This window comes from Plectrocnemia conspersa, unplaced genomic scaffold (assembly GCF_051122295.1).
Source record: "Plectrocnemia conspersa isolate PC_06_02 unplaced genomic scaffold, ASM5112229v1 ptg000014l, whole genome shotgun sequence".
NCBI classification, from domain to species: domain Eukaryota; kingdom Metazoa; phylum Arthropoda; class Insecta; order Trichoptera; family Polycentropodidae; genus Plectrocnemia; species Plectrocnemia conspersa.
This window is the reverse complement of record NW_028277178.1, coordinates 32000931-32018558: the sequence shown is the minus strand read 5'-3', so window position 1 is coordinate 32018558 and position 17628 is coordinate 32000931. Positions and strand designations below refer to the sequence as shown.

Genomic DNA, 17628 nt, shown 5'->3' with positions numbered 1-17628 from the left:
TGTATCTGGCGGTGGTGTAGAACGAGGAAGAGTCAGTTTATAAAAAGTAGTCTTTGCAGTGGCAGAGTAGTAGTCAATGTTAGAAGTGGCCGAGTTCTTAATGAAGGTCTTTCGAAACGCACGAGTCTCTATGGTCTCTGATATGCCCATGTAGATTTGCAATAATAGTATATATTAATAAGCTTTGCCTTTGAATTTTTAGTTACCAATTGCTCAAACGACTAAAAATTATGATGATTTTCCGTCGAGTGGTGACGACGACGACCAGTATTATCCTTATATAAGTGAAGATAGCGATCCTTACCATACGGCAGATGAAGGATATGAAGTATAATTTCAACACTTGATTAGTTTTAAAAAAAATTAGTATTGTATAACATTTTCTCCTCTTAAAAACAATCATAGGCGGACGTTGACGTTTGCAGAAAATTAAGCATGAAAAAGGGATTATCTTCCAGCGATAACAATATAAATATAAATTTATCAGATAACTTCGAAAATTATGAAAAAGGTAAATAGATATAATATTTCTTTATACAAGTACATTATTGCATATTTTATGATAATTTTACAGGAAACTTTGAAAAATCTGTAGCCAATTTAAAACATAATTTTGTAATGTATCCAGAAGTTTGTTCAGTCGGTATAAGTATATTGATGAAATTGATCGAAAGGTATGTTTTTTAAATACGTGGATTGTAAATATAGTATATTATATAATATAATATCAAATTTATAGAATAATAAAGGCGAACGAAGAATGTACAGATATTGATTTTGATAAATCCGTGTCGTCATTGTATGACGTTAGTTGTACGTGTATCGCAACTTTGACATCAATCCTTTCGTCTAATTCCAATTCTTCTTCCGGATTCGGAATCATCAAGCAGTTTTTCTCGAATCCTGCTTCAAAAATATTGAAAATGAAGTCAGATCGACTAAGAAGTGAGTAAATTTTTAGACGTGAGAGATTTTTAATTAGTAATCCAATAAAATTTAAAAAACCTCGTTTTTACCGATATTGTCAGTTTTATTTTTGATTTTCTTCAAAACTCTTTTAATATTAATTTAAAGCAAAAAAGAGTTTTGGACTCAAACTTACGATTGATATTTATAGAAGAGAACTAAAAATTCGCAATGTAACCATTGCTAAATTATATTCTGAATAATCAGCATATTTTTTTGCTTTAGATTTTATTATTTAATAAAATCATTGTTAACGAAAAATACGCGTGCTAAAGGAAAACTAATAACAGAAAACTTTAAATTCTTTTATATAAAAAAATTAATATAAGTTGGCTAAATCTGTCTAAATTGTAACGTGTCATTTTGAATTTTTTTTTCAGAATTACAGTTTAACATATCTGAACTGATTTATACACTGGCTAGTCAAAATATTTCAGCTCCCGAATTGAAGCGCTTTGTTAATTTTTTCACTTCGACAAACGCTCCATCGGAAGTACTGCTGAAGCCTCTGGAGAAATTGGCTAGCGATATTTCGCAGAATATACCTGATTATATTTTATGTTTTCCAATTGAGAAAAATGGTATTAAAATATATAATTTAACCCTAATATATGATGATAAAATTCATTGTTTTTTTTTAGATGAAATTAAAATATCCGAGTATACGAACAATTCTAAGATAAAGGGTAATAGTTATAATAGAGCAAAGTCTGAAACTGTACTACATAAGCAGCATCTTAATATGGGTGTGTTGGATTAGTTTTATATTGTTTTTTGTTACATATTTTTTATGGAAAATGCTTATTTTTTAAGGCATTGAGTCGTGTTGGTCTAGAGCGGCTGTTTGGTGCGATATCGACGGCGTGAATTGGAGTCTTTGGATGCAGGGTTGCTCTGTTGCTCTGTGGCTCAGGATTCAAGATCCAAAGTCTTCCGTAAATAAGTCGGCTGGTTTGCGTCAATTTAACAACAGCGAGGACATCACCGAAAGCTCGGTTTCGACAAAACGACAAAATAAATTTAGAAGTACGATGAATACGTCCGATACCTTTAACATATGTAATAATTCATATCCAATTTTATAGTATTTAAGTTAAACAAAGCTTCTGAACAAATAAAGTCTAAAACGGGGCGAGATAACAACAACCAGTTGGCAGAGTTGTCTTCTTATTTGCACATGATGTCGATCGGTCACGAAAATTTGATTGTCGAATTTTGGTTGGACGCTTGTAACGGTAACGCTTTAGACTTTTATCTGAATTTAATTTTTATTGCTTACGTTTAATTATAGATTTAATCTTTCAGGTAACTTGCGGATCAGAATTTGCCGTCCCGAATTCGAGAGCAATAAACTCGTGTTTGAGAATGAAATTGAAAATTTCTTAATGAAACACGAATGGAATCATCTGGCAATGAATATCAAAGAAATATTGCAGAATCACACTATATATTTACAGATAACGCTGTTTCTGAACGGCTATGAGAAAAAAGTTGTTCTTATGCCCATAAAAGGATTGATCAATCGCAAAACTAAACCCAACTTTTTGTTGCTGGGTCATTCCTATTCCGGCGATGCACGTGACGATAATAAGGGGTTTTGGTATTTCTCCGGAGTGGATTTATTCAGAACGTCGCTGTTCAATAAGAATAACATAACGTACATATTTGCCAATGGACCGAATAATTCAACTTTGTATAGGAGTCAGATCAGAAGCAGCATTCCTAATTATGCCAATTTGTTTAACGAATCGATTCTTATAGCAAATTTGGATTGGGATTTGGTTAGTAAATTGTCGAGTAATAAATCATAGTCAAGATCAAGCCATAAATATACACACATATATATATATATTTGTAGTGGATCCTCAAGGGATCCGGTAGAGGCTCGAAAGTGGAATGAAAGAACGATATAGTGTGGCGTTGTTTATTCGCAGCGGCGTCGCAGGACGGGTTAGCGCCAGTCCTTACCGTACGACTGCCGGCTGCCGGAGAAAGAAGAGCGTTTTGCAGTAAACAGGCTGCTTTATAGGCACGCTTTCGGCCTTGACAATGTTTATGTTAGCCATAACCCAGTATACAATATACTAACTTAGTCCTACAGCTTATATACTAACTTAATCCTACAGCTTATATACTAACTTAATCCTACATATATATATATTTTTCATTTTTATGTTCTGCTTCTCGGTTGATCGCAATCCGCACACAAGATTTGATACACTTCTTGGAATTAATTTTTTATTTGCTCTTTTTCGTTGAGAAGCATTAAACAAATTTTGTTTTTTGATTCCCTTCAAATCCTTTCTGTTACTCCTTGGATGTATGCCAGCAGTGTGTCCTTTGTATAGTTTTTGTATATATGGTTCCAAATGAAAAGCATGAAATAAAAAATGTATCCCAAGGAGATATATCTCAAAGATACCATGTTTATAGATTTAAAAAATCTTTTACAAGGTTTTTTATGACATTTTGCTGCGAAATATGTTGAAAAACCTCGTTTGGTTATTTGTAAGTTATTTAAGAGATCACTGTTAGTTCTTGAGTTGTAATGACTATCTGTCTAAGGAATATTTAACTTCTTCAGAAGTTCCGCAGCGTTCTAACCTAGGACCACTGTTGTTTTTATTATTCACAAGCAACATATTCAAGGCAGCTGACAACCATTTACCTTTCAGTATCGGAAAGAGCCACGTTATGTCATTTTCTAGATCTTCATTGCCATTGGAGTTTTCTTATCTGCGAAAATGAACTGGCTAGAGATTCCACTGAAGACCTAGGAATATTCTCTACGTTTCAATAATATTTGAGCCAAGTTTTCTATGATGCTCAGCTCTGATAATACATCTGTGTTTCACATACTTTATAACATTTTAATCCATAACAATCTTGAAACAGATCCTTAATCTGGAACCCCTACAAGGCTAAATATTTTCTCATAATTGAGAATATCCCTAAAAAGAATTCTGAGATACAGATATATTTTAGCTATTCTTTCCTGTATCCCTATGCCTTTTTATTAGAGTCTTTGGTTTATGGTTCGCTGTGTTCTCTTCTTTAAATTATATCCTATATCTGGTATTGTCTCAATCTCTGTTGGTTGTTACCTCACTGTAACGCAGTGGGTCAGCGCCTGAAATATTACAACAGATTACCAATAAAAATATATAGTTTTAGACACTCCGCTCTTTACGTTGCGACAAATTTATCTTGAGAGAAGCATTCATCTTTAAAAATATATGTATACTACTTTTAGAAAGCTTTAAAAATTAGAGGTTGAATTGTAAGATATAAACGAAACTATAAATAGAATTCTAAGATGCTATGATTTGTTACTCGATTTAATATTTGTTATGTTTTAAGTTATGAATTATATTTCCAAGGGCATATTAATTATAGGTGTTGAATACATCGTCGTCTAATATGAAAGAGCTAGAAGATAATATATTATTGTCATATTCTGCCCACAATCCGTTATACATAGAGTTATATCATCAAATGGTGTCCAATTCGATCGGTACGATTTTTTGTGTAATATAAATTAATAATTATGAAAGTTTAATCAAAGCTCTCAATAGTATTCGGTGCCAAAGTTAAGAAGAGCAGTGGTTTTCCCGAATCGCAAATGTGCACCTGGAGCGGTTTACCGTTATCGAGTTTACATAGAGGAATTACGTCGGCGGCGTATTTGATCGGTGGCCCTCAAGTCTTTTTATATTTATATGCTAGGGTAAGATCTTTCCCTGTCATAATTCGTTACGTTTACAGGATAAAATACAGAATTATTAATATTTTTAGATTGTTGAAATTGGGGGCACACCGGAGGAACAAAGTTCGGCTCTTTCTATTTTGTTGAAGCTATCTTTTTCAGATTCTAGACTGTATACAATGTTCCAAAACGACAATTTGTTCTCGATGCTGAACTTTGTATTCTCAATGCCTAAGTGCAATTTAACGATTCATACTTTGAAGGTTTGCTATGAGATTATATATCGTATATATTGCGATATGTAAGTAATAATTTATATTAAAATGTTTTAGGTTATGCTAGACGTCGCTTGTAGTAAGCCGATAATTGAAAAAATTAACAAACAGTTCTACTTGAACGTCAAATCAAACGCCATTGTGTTTCATCCTCACATCATAATCGTTTTATTGCAAATATGGAAAAAGCTGGAAGACACGAGAGTTGTGAGTACATGTATTTAATTGGTTTAAATAATTATTGCTTTTGATCCTATTTGGGAAAAGTGGGTGAAAAAATTAGATTTATTTAGAATTTTGGTTAAATATTACTGTACAATAGATAACATTATTCAATTCATATTATTTATGATAATATATAGTACTATAATATTTTTGTTTTTATTAATATTTTTGCAATAAATAATCAATCAAGTTTAAATACAGAAGTAATACTTATAGCAAATGATCACTTAGTCATAAAAAATGCAGTGTCATTTTTGAAATCAATAAAGTTGGCTTGTAATGCATCATCTTTGAGCACTGACAGTTTGATTTTACTTATTTTGGCCCTGGTCAAGAACTCAGTATCAGTTCCATAAAGGGGGAAATAGACGGTCATAACAAACAATATAAAGAGTGACTAAAAGATCACCCTAATCAGCTTTCTGCAAGCCTTGCTAAACAAACAAAATTCACAAGAAGGCAAATAGACTAATAGCTGCTGGTGATGATGGTTGATTAGGGGGAAAATAAAGGGCCAGAATCAGATAGGACAGATTGTAGAAGAAAAAAAAATATTGTTATTTTATTTGGCTTTTTAAGAGATCAGCAATATTTATCCGATAATAAATCAATTTCAATCATAATGTTTCCTACATTTTAGAAAACAATTCTAATAATTCTAAGCAATGATATTATACATTATATTAATGTATTTCAATATGACGTATAGAGCTTTATTGTAAGTTATGATTGACATATTTTTAGTAAATTATTGTGCATTTTTCATTCTTATTTATTTCCCTCATACTTAATTTTTATCGTGTCTTTAATCACAATGTTATCTTAAGGTTATCACCGACGAGAACATCCCTAAAGATCCACAAAGCATTATTAATGAATCAGATCAAAAAATTTCACTGGATCAGATGGATAAAACGTTAGCCAATAACGACCTATTAGAAGCACTATTTTACTCCATGGAAGTCGTTATGAGAGATAGCCACATTTATAGCACGTTCAATGTCTATCAGTTGAATCGGGTGTATATGCTGGAACAACTTCTTTTATTCTGTAAAGTAAGTTATAATACACATAATGATACTGAATTAATTTTAAACATTGATCTAATATGTGAATTTCAGGAAAGGTTTTTAAATCACAATATGAAGAGATTGAGCATTGTCGCTAGTTACAGTTTAGTCGAGTTGATCAGGTCGCTGATCGGCAATCCGCCTCTCACGCACCACATTGCTTTAATTATGGATTTCTTGGTTTTAATTCATAAGGTTTGTTGCATAACATCAATGGTTATATATGAAAATATACGTATTTCATGCAACGTTTACGTTAAAAGGCAAGCGAGACGTACGTGACGCACTCTCGACCGAACTTTTATTTTCTACTGTCGCCGATGAAGCCTCCAAGGTCCGAATCGAACGCTAGCATATTGGGAATGAAATTGCCATTCGTGAGTAAAAAGAGGGGCGTGAGGCAGCAGAGGAAGAAGAAACATTTCGGAAGTGTCAACAGTTCGGACAGAAGTTTCAACGTTTCCGAGAACGAAACCACATCTTATGCGGACAGTGACAATAGAGAGACGAAGACGGAAGGCGAAGACAGCTTCGAAATGATCAGCAAGGATGTGAATAATGAATCTTTTTCAGTCGATGTAAATTTACCAGGGACGTCTTCTGATCCTCCACATAGTACCAGAATAGCTATGAATTCGGCTAAAGCTAGAAAGTTAAAGAAAGATAAGAGGTTAGTAGTTATATAACGATGTTATAAAGAAATTATTTTTTGCCACAAAGATAAGATAATTCATTTATATGTAAAATTGCACATTGATTCAAATTGTGGTTAGTTTTTTCTAAAACTAAATTTAATCTTAATAAAAAAAAAATTATTGATTTTAACTGCTTATAAAATATATTTTTATTCAATTAATTTAAAGCTGAATTTTGGCTCTAGTTTAAATTTATTCAATGTATTCTTAAAGTAGAAAAAAATACATTTATTATTAAAAAAATCGCTACGTAAAACTCAGTAGTTTTTGTACATGTGATTTTTTACTGCTACAATGTAGGGGTTTGATATTGTAGTCCATAAAGATATTGTAAGTATTAAAAAAATAAAAAATACAATAAATAATAAAATCAGTTTGCAATTATCTTTGTGGCAAAATTGTTGTACGGTATAATTGATGATAATATGAAATAAATATTTATTCAGAAATAGGCGCATAAAATCAAATAAGAGTCTATTGTCTAATACGGATACTGCAGAAGGTAATTTTTTATTTGTATCTTGTCTACATTGTTAATTATACAGGGGGCCATAAAGACTACAAAAGGATATGAAAGTAGTACAACTTTACTATTGAAATGAAAGTATACCATTTTTATATATATAAATAAATATATATATATATTATTTAAATCTCGAGATTCATTACAATGAGGGCTTACTGTTTGATATTTCGGCAGTGATACTCCTGCCATGGTCACGAAATTTCAGCAACTGCCGAAATATCGAACACATATATACATATATACCAGGGGCAGGCGGTGAGATAATTTCCCTCTCGATCGCTCGCGTGTTGAGTGATGAGAGTGAATGAGAGATAAGGACATGCGGACAGCATGCTCTTATCTCTCACTCACTCTCGTCACTTAACACGCGAGCGATCGAGAGGGAAAGTATTTCACCGCCCGCGCCTGATATACAGATTTCTATGTTATTGTGACTTATTTTAAGTATATATTTCGGCAGTGAAGTTCATGCCATGATCACAATTATTGTATATAAGTATAAATATGCATTTGCAGTAATGCAGTTTTGCCACGAAAAACTTATTAAATAACTCAATGAGTTCACTTATCTTTGTGCAACTTTTTCTTACTGTCTCTAGTTTCATCATCTTATCTCCTTCTATGCATCTTTTTTTATTTGACTTTTTGCCAAGTTCGAATCCATAGCTCTACGTCAGTTGTATTTTATAGTAAATGTACTTCTAATTTGCAAAACTTATACTTCTTTTATAACCTATAGTCTTTTTCGGCCTACCTTGTATTCATATACCCTATAAAATTACTAATTTAAATTATAGAGAGAGCACAGACGTCCGGTCATAGTAGTCCAATTGAAGGCTATTTAATCGTCGAGACCGATAACTCTGGTAATCCTTCCATTCCCGGCGAAACTATACCTATGGTAATATTTCACATTTTAATTACTTGTAATGTTAATATATTTTTTTAATTTAATTAAAATTATTAGGGCCCAAGTCAGTCTATGTTCCACAACTTAAATGGAGGTTCAGTGCACAGTCAAATCGTGTGCGAAGGCTTACTGCTTTTAATAAGAGACACTGTTTGCATTTTACCGGATACTCTCTTGAGTCAGGTAATTTATAACGTTAATTTACTATGTAAGCTTTGTATCCGATCGTATTTTATTTTACCAGGTTCTAGGGGTAGTTTTGCACAATGAAACGCTTTTGATATTGGCCAATCACGAAGAGCCGTCGATCAGAGCCGCCGTCGTAAAATTGATAGCGGCGATAATACAGAGAAGTTCGCTCGACGAGCTGAAGCTGTTGGAGCAGTCTCACTTCTTTTATCATCTAGCGAATCAAATATCGCAATATCCCGCATCTTCCGATCTAGTAGCCGCTTGCGCTTCGCTCGTGACCGAATGCCGAGCTTCTCTGCAGGATCAATTAGAGGTTCGTTATGAAAACTTGGTGCAGATTTAAAATCGGCGCTGATTTAATCGTATGATATTTTCAAGGACGAAATATGGAACGACGTCTCGGAGTATTCAATTCCTAGAGCCTGTCCTCTGGTGTCGCTGTTATCTTGTACTTTTCACGATTATCCTTTGATGCGGAATATGATCGTTTTGTTACGAAAAATAATCGATAAGGTATTTCAATTTTTTAACATATTTAAAAATACAGTTTTCTTTAAATATAAATATTCTAGGGAAATACGAAAACTTTGGAGGACATCAGTTTATGCGAAGTCATATTGAAAATCTTACAAAAAATTGACTTTGCCAATGATGCAATGTTTAGACAGTATCAGTACATCTACGAAGAACTATATACTTTATTATCGTTGGTAAATTTAAAGCATATTGTGTGTTCGAGCAATTCTCAGGTATGTATTATATTAATACGAACTAAAATAGGCCCTTTCAGCAGATGAAGATTTAGTCTTTTAGATAACATTTTATTAATGACTTGTAGTAAAAATAATCAAAGATAAAATACTTTAAGAGTCAGATAGAAAATTAGTAATTATTATAATTACAATTCTGATAAAAAAACCTTAGATTAGGTTTTCCTAGTTTTCTCTAATCTCACAGTCATGAATATTGATGTAAAATTTAGATATATTGCTATTAGTTTGCTGCTACGATACAAACATAAAAATTTAAAGTACAAAATATTGATAAAAAAATTCATGACAAAAATTCAAGAAAAGGCTATTCTAAAAGAAATATCGTCTAGTTTACTACTAATTCATAATAAAAAACAAAGTAAATTAATTCTTTATTCTATAAAATACTTATACTTCTATAAAATAATTTTCAGATCGTTGCTGACATTTACAATCGGATAACATTTCTAGAATTAACATGCAGACGCAAATTAAACAATAGTCATCAATCTCAAATAATCATAGAAATATTGCGAAACGCACAATGTTTTGTTATGAACTCTGAGCTGGATTTTATGGAAGAAAAATTAAAATTTGGTATATATTAAGTTGCAATATATTTTATAATATAAAATAAACGAATAACGTAAAACATGTTTTATAGAACCTTATAGTAGCATTTTGAAGAATATTGAAATTATAAGTTCGTCTTATAAAACGTCTGCAGAGAAAAATTCGAGACAAAAACAGTACAAGCTTTCTAGGTCTGGTTTACAATCGCGTTATGGATTTATATTATCAAAAGCGTTGTCGTTTTTGCTTAACAGAGGTTAGCTTTAATCGAATAAAAGTTTTATTTACATATTATTAAACTATGATACTTTTTAGATTTAACGTTAAAAATGTCTTCTCATGAGCAAAGCTTTATCAAGAAAATATTTACAACTCTCGTTAACTGTAAGTTAATCAAATTTTAATTATAAAACACACATTTTATAATTAATAATCTAATTTATATATTTCTACATATACATATATATATATATATATATATATATATATATATATATATATATATATATATATATATATATATATATATATATATATATATATATATTTGTTTAAATTTTTAACGGATTTATTCAACAAGTTACTTTGTTTTTTGAGATGTGAGGACTTGCGTATCGTGCCTTTTTTTTCTCGCATCTTATTTGCCAATGTTGGGATCACCATTTGCCAATGTTGGGACCATCTTAGGCATAATCTGGATCTTATTTCATCTAAAAATAAGTTCCAGGTTACAACAAACTAGATGCGAGAAAAAAAGGCGCGATACGCAAGCCCTTACATATTAAAAAGCTAAGTAATATGTTGAATAAATCCTTTAAAAATTTAAACAAAAACAAAAATACACAGGTTAATTTAAAAAATAATATATATATTGTATATATTAGTTTTTTTTTTTTTATTACAGTTTCTTCGGACATAAGTAAACGCACTAGACAAAAATGGCACGGAATAAATGATGCCAATTGTTTAAAATACTTCAACGATCTGTTTGTATGGTTAATATCGCCGTCGTTATCTCTTTCGTCGCTTCAATTGTTCGTACTCGATACTATATATACCGTAGAAATAAATTTGAGACAACTGCTTACACCGAATGATCCGAGTTCTCAAAGAAAAGTAGGCTTATCTAAAATATATTACAATATATTGTATTAATTATTCAATCAGATTGCAGTGTATCTAACATTGTTGGCAAGGAACATATCTGACAAAAACATTAGGGATTACATAGGAGAATGGGTCGGAAATTTACATCAAGAACAGTATATGACTGCGGAAGCGTTGACCGAAGAAGCTCATCATTTAATGCAACAAGATTTTGAAAACGTCACTCAAGCTAGAAGTCAGTTGCTATTGAACAGGTATGCTAATTTTTTGTTTAATATTTTGTGTGTGTATTGATCGACGACTTTAAATTTTAGATGTGCATTTAGTAAAGAGCCTCTTGCCAATAAAATAACCGAAACGGCGATGAGTTTAACGAGAACTGTGGTAGAAACGCAAAATATCGAGAGAAAGGCTTTCTTGGATCATCTGAGGCATCAGCAAATAACACTAGTGAACAACGCGCAGAAGTGGAGGGATATGATCGATAGATTCTCTCACGAGCGAGGAATATGGTATTTCGAGTCATCGTATCCTCAATCGTGGGAAGTGAATCCCATAGAAGGTCCCGATCGCGTCAGAATTAGGCTCAGAAGATGCGCTCTAGACATCGATGAGAGGTTTTTCCACGAGGAACGAAAGCATCTATCGAGTAAATAATATTTGTGTTATTATTTTTATTACCGTGTGACACTAACTTTGATTTATGTTTAAGATCGTACACCAATTTCTAAACCGCTGTCCTATCTATTTGATTCGTTTCAAACTAACATACAAAGCGGTTTGTTGGGAAGGTCCAATATCAACGAAAGCATCGTTTATATGGCTCGCGCCACATATGTAACATTAAAATGCGAAGAAAGTGGCGAATTGCTATTAGGAGATAGGTAATATTTATTAAAAGTTACACCTGTATCAATATTTATTCAATGTTATATATTTTATTTTCTAGATCTTTACATTTTTCATCGTTTATAGAAAACGGTAGAAATTGTATAATAAGTGCTTCTTGGGCATTGGATAGTATCGTCGGTATCGTGATGCGAAGATGGCAGCTTCGAGAGAGAGCTATCGAGTTATTTTTGCTATCTGGTCATCCTCAATTCATAGCCTTCGAATCGACATCCGATATGGAGGCTTTTATGGTGGCGTTGAACGGTGTTACGCTTCCGAATAGGTCGATTAGATTAATTTAATTAAATTGTCACAGAGATTAGTTGACTCTATGTTCATGCATAATTACAGATTGATTTCAAATTCCTACTATTTTTTCCCAAATGGTTACATAAAATGACCGCACGTTGCCAATGATGACTTTTATGTTTACAAATCTTTTGTACGAGTATTATTAAATACATCTCGAACTGTCTTTAAAGTGATTTACGAAATTTATATAAGAGACAGGTATAAAAAGCTTATCTCTATAGTCTTTTGTAAAATTTTAAACTTTTAAGTGTTATATATAAATTATCTTTGTGGCAAAAAAATGCAAAAGTGTACTTTGGATACTATTGGATTATCGAGATAACCAAGATTTGATTTTTATTTGAAATATCAGACTGGAAGAAGACACGCTATCCGAAAGCATGAATCATTGGAGAACCGGAGGCATCACCAATTGGAAATATCTGATGCAGTTGAACGGCTGGGCTGGCAGAACATACAACGATTTGATGCAGTATCCTGTCATGCCGTTCATTCTGTCCGACTACGTGTCGGATAAGTTGAATCTAAATCAGTCGACTTCATTTAGGGACTTGAAGAAACCTATGGCCGTTCAGAATAAGCAGAAAGAGACGCATTTCATTAGCAATTATAATGTAATTTGTTCGCCATTCGTCACGTTTGCTACTCTAATAATTAAATTTTAAAGAATTTCTCACGTTGCAGTATCTGAAACAAGCGAGAAACGACGGAACATCCTTTAACACAAATACTGAGCCGTATCATTACGGTTCTCACTATTCCAATTCTGGAACCGTTCTCCATTTTCTGGTTCGAGTTCCACCGTACACTAGTCTCTTTCTCAATTATCAAGGTATTACAAGAAGGGCAATGTTTTGATGAAATTTTATGTTATTTCATGATTATTGCTTATTTTTAGATAATAATTTCGACATGCCAGATAGGACATTTCATTCGCTTCAGACGACTTGGCGTTTGACGAGTTGCGAATCTACTACCGATGTAAAAGAATTAATTCCAGAGTTTTTCTACTTACCGGAATTTTTATGTAATATAGAAGGTTAGTACATTAACATTTTAATATTATAACAGCCGTAGATTTTCCATAAACATATTTATACTGGTAGTACTGAAGGTTAATTTTTCCTACAATACTGGTTTCGGTACTACCGGTACTGCAATCCCTAATTTTTACCAGTAGATATATATTTCTACTAGCGAAAATGTAATTTAACTGATAGGCGCTAGTGAAGTTATATGCTGCTCTAAAATGTCTATGTAATTAAATTTGACAGTTGCGAAACATTCATTCCCCGTTCAAACCCAAACTTAACCCAATGAAATTTATAAAACTAATTATACTTTTAGAACTTTCTTTAGTCCAAAATATTTATCTCTATAGGAAATATATTATCTCTATGCAACTCTATTTAAAAAGTCTTAACAATATAACTGCAACGGTATGATTTTAATATGGATTCAAATCTATTCCGAAAATATTTTTAAAAATATGTCATTTCAATGAAATCGTATCGGAATACATTTTCACCAGTAGATATATATTTTTACCAGCGAAAATATAATTTATCTAGCAGGTGGCAAAAATCTTATGTCTAACCGATATAAATATTATTGTTAGTCTCGAAATATATTTTTCATGATTTTCTAAAACATTAATTTAAAATTTATCTAATCTAATGTGTGATAAATCAATAAAAAGTCATATATAATGTTTTTTTTCCTTTTTTAGTATCATAGTCAAACTATTTTTAAGGTATGTTCATAGCACTATAATATTTTTTCAAATACTCATCAAAAAAGTAATTAAAAATCAATACAAAGAAGCTGTACAATTGCTGTTTTTCTTCAGTATCATAATATATATTAATAGCTTAACGCCTGGGGTTTATTTACCAAACTTTGGTGGCTGGAAATGCAAACAATTATCTTTTTTAGAAAATTCCCTATAACTTGTAAACCATAAAGATATTTTATTGAAATTTAATATGTAGCATCTTTATGCTTTTAATCATTAAGCTGTTAAGCTTTAACGATTTTAGGTCATTTTGCGTATAATATTCTCGGATTTTTTTTTGTAAGGATTGAATTTCGGCGTTCGTCAATCTGGAATAGCAGTCAACGATGTCATATTACCACCGTGGGCGCCGAATTCCAGGATATTCGTATTGATCCACAGACAATCGTTGGAGAGTTCTCACGTAAGAGAAAACCTTCCACATTGGATCGATCTCGTTTTCGGTCACAAGCAAACGGGACAAGCCGCCGTGGATGCCGTCAACGTCTTTCATCCCGCTGTTAGTATAATATTTGATTTGTTCGTATAGATCGCTTCTAAGAGTCAATTTGTTATAGACATACTACGGATTCAATCCTGGCATGATCACCGACGAAATCGAAAGGAAAGCTTGGGAGACCATGGTGAGAACTTACGGCCAGACTCCGCGACAGTTGTTTAAGAACTCTCATCCCCATTGCATCACAGATTTGGGACATCTTCCTGAAAATATTGTTAGTTTAAATTTTAATATTATCGTATCGTGAGATGTTTTACGTTTGTATTTAACGTTTTAGATGGAAGTGTTACCGAGCGTTCGTGGCCTACGTTGGGGTAAATATTGCGGATCGCCGGAAGAACAGATCCCGACAATCATATGGCAAAGACATCAGGCGATCGCGCCTCAAAAGCTCATACCTCTACCCAACAACGAAGTTATCGGCGTTCCCAATCAGACGACGCTAACTATAACATATTCTAAAAATAGAGGTATAGATTTTTATCTTCTATACGAAAGCTTAAAATTTATATTGACATTTATCGGTTTTAGGTTCTTCGTTATTAGGAAACGATCTAGTCGGATGCATCGGTCTCGTAACGTGGGGGCACCCTGACGGTATAATTAGAATAAAACATAAAAAAGAACTACCATTCGAACCGTTGTTCATGATCGATCGTATCGATCCGGTTAGTAATATTTAGTAATTTAATTTATGCGTTTGCTTTATGTAACACGTTTGTTTACGTTGTAGTTAACTGTGATATCGCACGGTGTCGGCGACACGACTGGAATATTGTGGATCGGTCTTCAATCCGGCAACATCATCGTGGTGTCGGTCGGGTTCGCCAAATACGCTTCATCGGTGCCAAAATTGTCCAAGGAATCCGTATATCTCTACGGGCACACGTCGTCGATCGTCTCCATATGCGTTTGTAATTCTTTCGGAGTCGCAGCAAGTGCAAGTCAGAGCGGTAGTGTAATAATTTGGGACACTCAAAGGTGTGTATGAATATAAGATATTGATAAGTTTGCAGAATTTAATATATTTAAATTTTTAAATTAAGAATAAAAATAAACATGATATTACTTGTTAAAATACTTTAACTTTGATCAAGCATTTTTTTGGATTATCGATGTTGGAAATTGGTCACTCCTAAAAATTACTATTTCTCAACATATTTGGATAAAATAATAAGCATTATTAAAAAAAGATTGCTTCAAATTTATAACAATTACTTCATATTTACATCTTTTATTTTATATAAAAATTACAAAATTAAAATTTATGTTTACATATTTTTTCGGGTGTGCCAATTCTTGAAACGTATAATTTGATTATTTTTTTAATATACGCGACGCCAAAGTTTGCTTTTGATATTTTCTGGCCATTGTTCGGAATGTTTTACCTCTAATCTCTACAGACTTTAGTACGGTATTTGTTTTTTAGTCCCACCTAGTTCCACCAGTTCACGAACTAACAACAAACGAAAAGCCTGTGATCTTCTTTATTGTCTAGGGATTTTGATATTATGTTACTATTTAGAATAGCCACATTAAAAAAGTGGAAGAACAGTTTCTTCTTCCATTTCCACGATCGCCTAGCAATCGTATAACTATTGGCCATTCTGTCTGGTTTATCGACATTTCCTATATTCTTTGTATAATCTCTGGACGAATACCATTACCATGTTCATCACACAAATTTCCTTCTGTTGGTGGAGAATGAATATTTGTTAGTGTATCTCTGTTGTCCTTCCAATATATAACCGTAATATCACGTTTTGTCTGTGGTCGTAAGTCTCCCCTTTTTAATTTTAAGGTTCGTTTGTCAACATGTCTAGGTAGATATTTTCGATTTATTCTTGCCGTTCCACAGCAAGAAATGTTTAATTTTTCTTCAAAGAAAATAAATTATTCATATATAATTTATGTAAAACTCTTATTATTCTCCTACGCATTTTTTTTAACTGTAAAAGCAAAAATCATTTCAATCACAGCTACATTGACAAAAGAAGAAGTCATCTTAGCGGTACGGTGAGAAAAAATAACTGATTTATTAGAGTCTGGCAATGAAGCACAACACCACAAAGTGAGTAGTCAACCTAGAAACACAACGTAAACATAATCATTTAAAAATATTTATTGAAATCCAAAATAAAATTATGATTCGTTTTGTTGAAGTCATTACTTATGTAATCTAATATCACTATTTTGTATATTGTTATTGTAAATCAATGTAATCTGATCACGAAATTTATCATATTCGCTGGTCCTTCAGAACCAGCGTTGGGCAGCGAATGACGAAAATTCGCAATCCCTACAGGGACCGCTGGGCGTTTAAAGGTTAAAAGGTATGGATCTCTTGATTGAAAATTGATACACCTTCAATAATGGTTAAATCGCTTTTTGTGCACTGTTTAATTTAGTTTTTATTATGCATCGGCACTAAGCAACTTTGACTTTCATGTGTCAAATAGTGCATAGACAGGACCTTACAAAAAGTGATTATTTATCAGTGAAATAAAATCATAGAATAACCAATAATTATTTTTGTATTTGTTACACTGTTTCATGAAATCATATTACTCTTTATTTATTAATTTAGACTTCAGTTGTATATTTGTTCGCTTAACTTTAAACTTGATATGTCTAAAATACAAAAAAATATGGTAGATTTTATTGAATTTTTTATGTATCTTGTGCCATAAGAAAAGCTGCTTGAAAATAATATTTGAATATAATTTTCTTTAGTAAAAAGTTTAACAAAAAGTGAGTTTTTAAAAACAGCCCTATATATTTCTACTAGTAAAAATATAATTTAATTAATAGCACTAGTAAAATTATATGCTGCTCGTAAACAAGGACGTCATTAGGGGGGGGGGGGCTGGTGACAGTGAATAGACGTTTGGTTGAAGCTGGATTTAAAGTGCGAAACCCAGCAAAAAATAAAACACTACTGAGAAAATAAAAAATAATCGCCTTGAATGGGCAAAAGCTCATCGCCATTGGACCGTCGAAGATTGGAGAAAAATGGATTTCTCCGACGAATCTAAATTTAATCTGTTTGAAGCAGATGGTAAACGACTGTGCGCCGCAGCAAAAGCGAAAACTTTCATCCCTTATGCATTAATCGATTCATCAAGCACTCGCCC

General features: G+C 32.4%; 1 protein-coding gene across 2 annotated transcripts in view; it reads left to right on the top strand.

Annotated features, from left to right (window-relative positions):
• mv (lysosomal-trafficking regulator mauve) overlaps window positions 1-17628 on the top strand; it is a 28774-nt gene that overhangs the window by 9943 nt on the left and 1203 nt on the right. For both annotated transcript variants that reach the window (XM_088203694.1, XM_088203695.1), the window contains 38 exons: window positions 203-328; window positions 406-511; window positions 575-674; window positions 740-945; window positions 1347-1547; window positions 1608-1712; window positions 1780-1992; window positions 2052-2201; window positions 2272-2747; window positions 4363-4480; window positions 4542-4693; window positions 4762-4935; window positions 5005-5154; window positions 6000-6227; window positions 6294-6437; window positions 6506-6912; window positions 7384-7439; window positions 8261-8364; window positions 8431-8556; window positions 8618-8878; window positions 8944-9078; window positions 9138-9314; window positions 9752-9914; window positions 9982-10146; window positions 10206-10274; window positions 10795-11006; window positions 11058-11251; window positions 11312-11646; window positions 11710-11881; window positions 11947-12171; window positions 12553-12814; window positions 12885-13032; window positions 13099-13239; window positions 14280-14494; window positions 14553-14708; window positions 14772-14964; window positions 15026-15162; window positions 15228-15475. In XM_088203694.1, coding sequence (XP_088059820.1) covers window positions 203-328; window positions 406-511; window positions 575-674; window positions 740-945; window positions 1347-1547; window positions 1608-1712; window positions 1780-1992; window positions 2052-2201; window positions 2272-2747; window positions 4363-4480; window positions 4542-4693; window positions 4762-4935; window positions 5005-5154; window positions 6000-6227; window positions 6294-6437; window positions 6506-6912; window positions 7384-7439; window positions 8261-8364; window positions 8431-8556; window positions 8618-8878; window positions 8944-9078; window positions 9138-9314; window positions 9752-9914; window positions 9982-10146; window positions 10206-10274; window positions 10795-11006; window positions 11058-11251; window positions 11312-11646; window positions 11710-11881; window positions 11947-12171; window positions 12553-12814; window positions 12885-13032; window positions 13099-13239; window positions 14280-14494; window positions 14553-14708; window positions 14772-14964; window positions 15026-15162; window positions 15228-15475 — 6950 coding nt within the window. The remainder of the gene's footprint in view (window positions 1-202; window positions 329-405; window positions 512-574; window positions 675-739; window positions 946-1346; window positions 1548-1607; window positions 1713-1779; window positions 1993-2051; window positions 2202-2271; window positions 2748-4362; window positions 4481-4541; window positions 4694-4761; window positions 4936-5004; window positions 5155-5999; window positions 6228-6293; window positions 6438-6505; window positions 6913-7383; window positions 7440-8260; window positions 8365-8430; window positions 8557-8617; window positions 8879-8943; window positions 9079-9137; window positions 9315-9751; window positions 9915-9981; window positions 10147-10205; window positions 10275-10794; window positions 11007-11057; window positions 11252-11311; window positions 11647-11709; window positions 11882-11946; window positions 12172-12552; window positions 12815-12884; window positions 13033-13098; window positions 13240-14279; window positions 14495-14552; window positions 14709-14771; window positions 14965-15025; window positions 15163-15227; window positions 15476-17628) is intronic.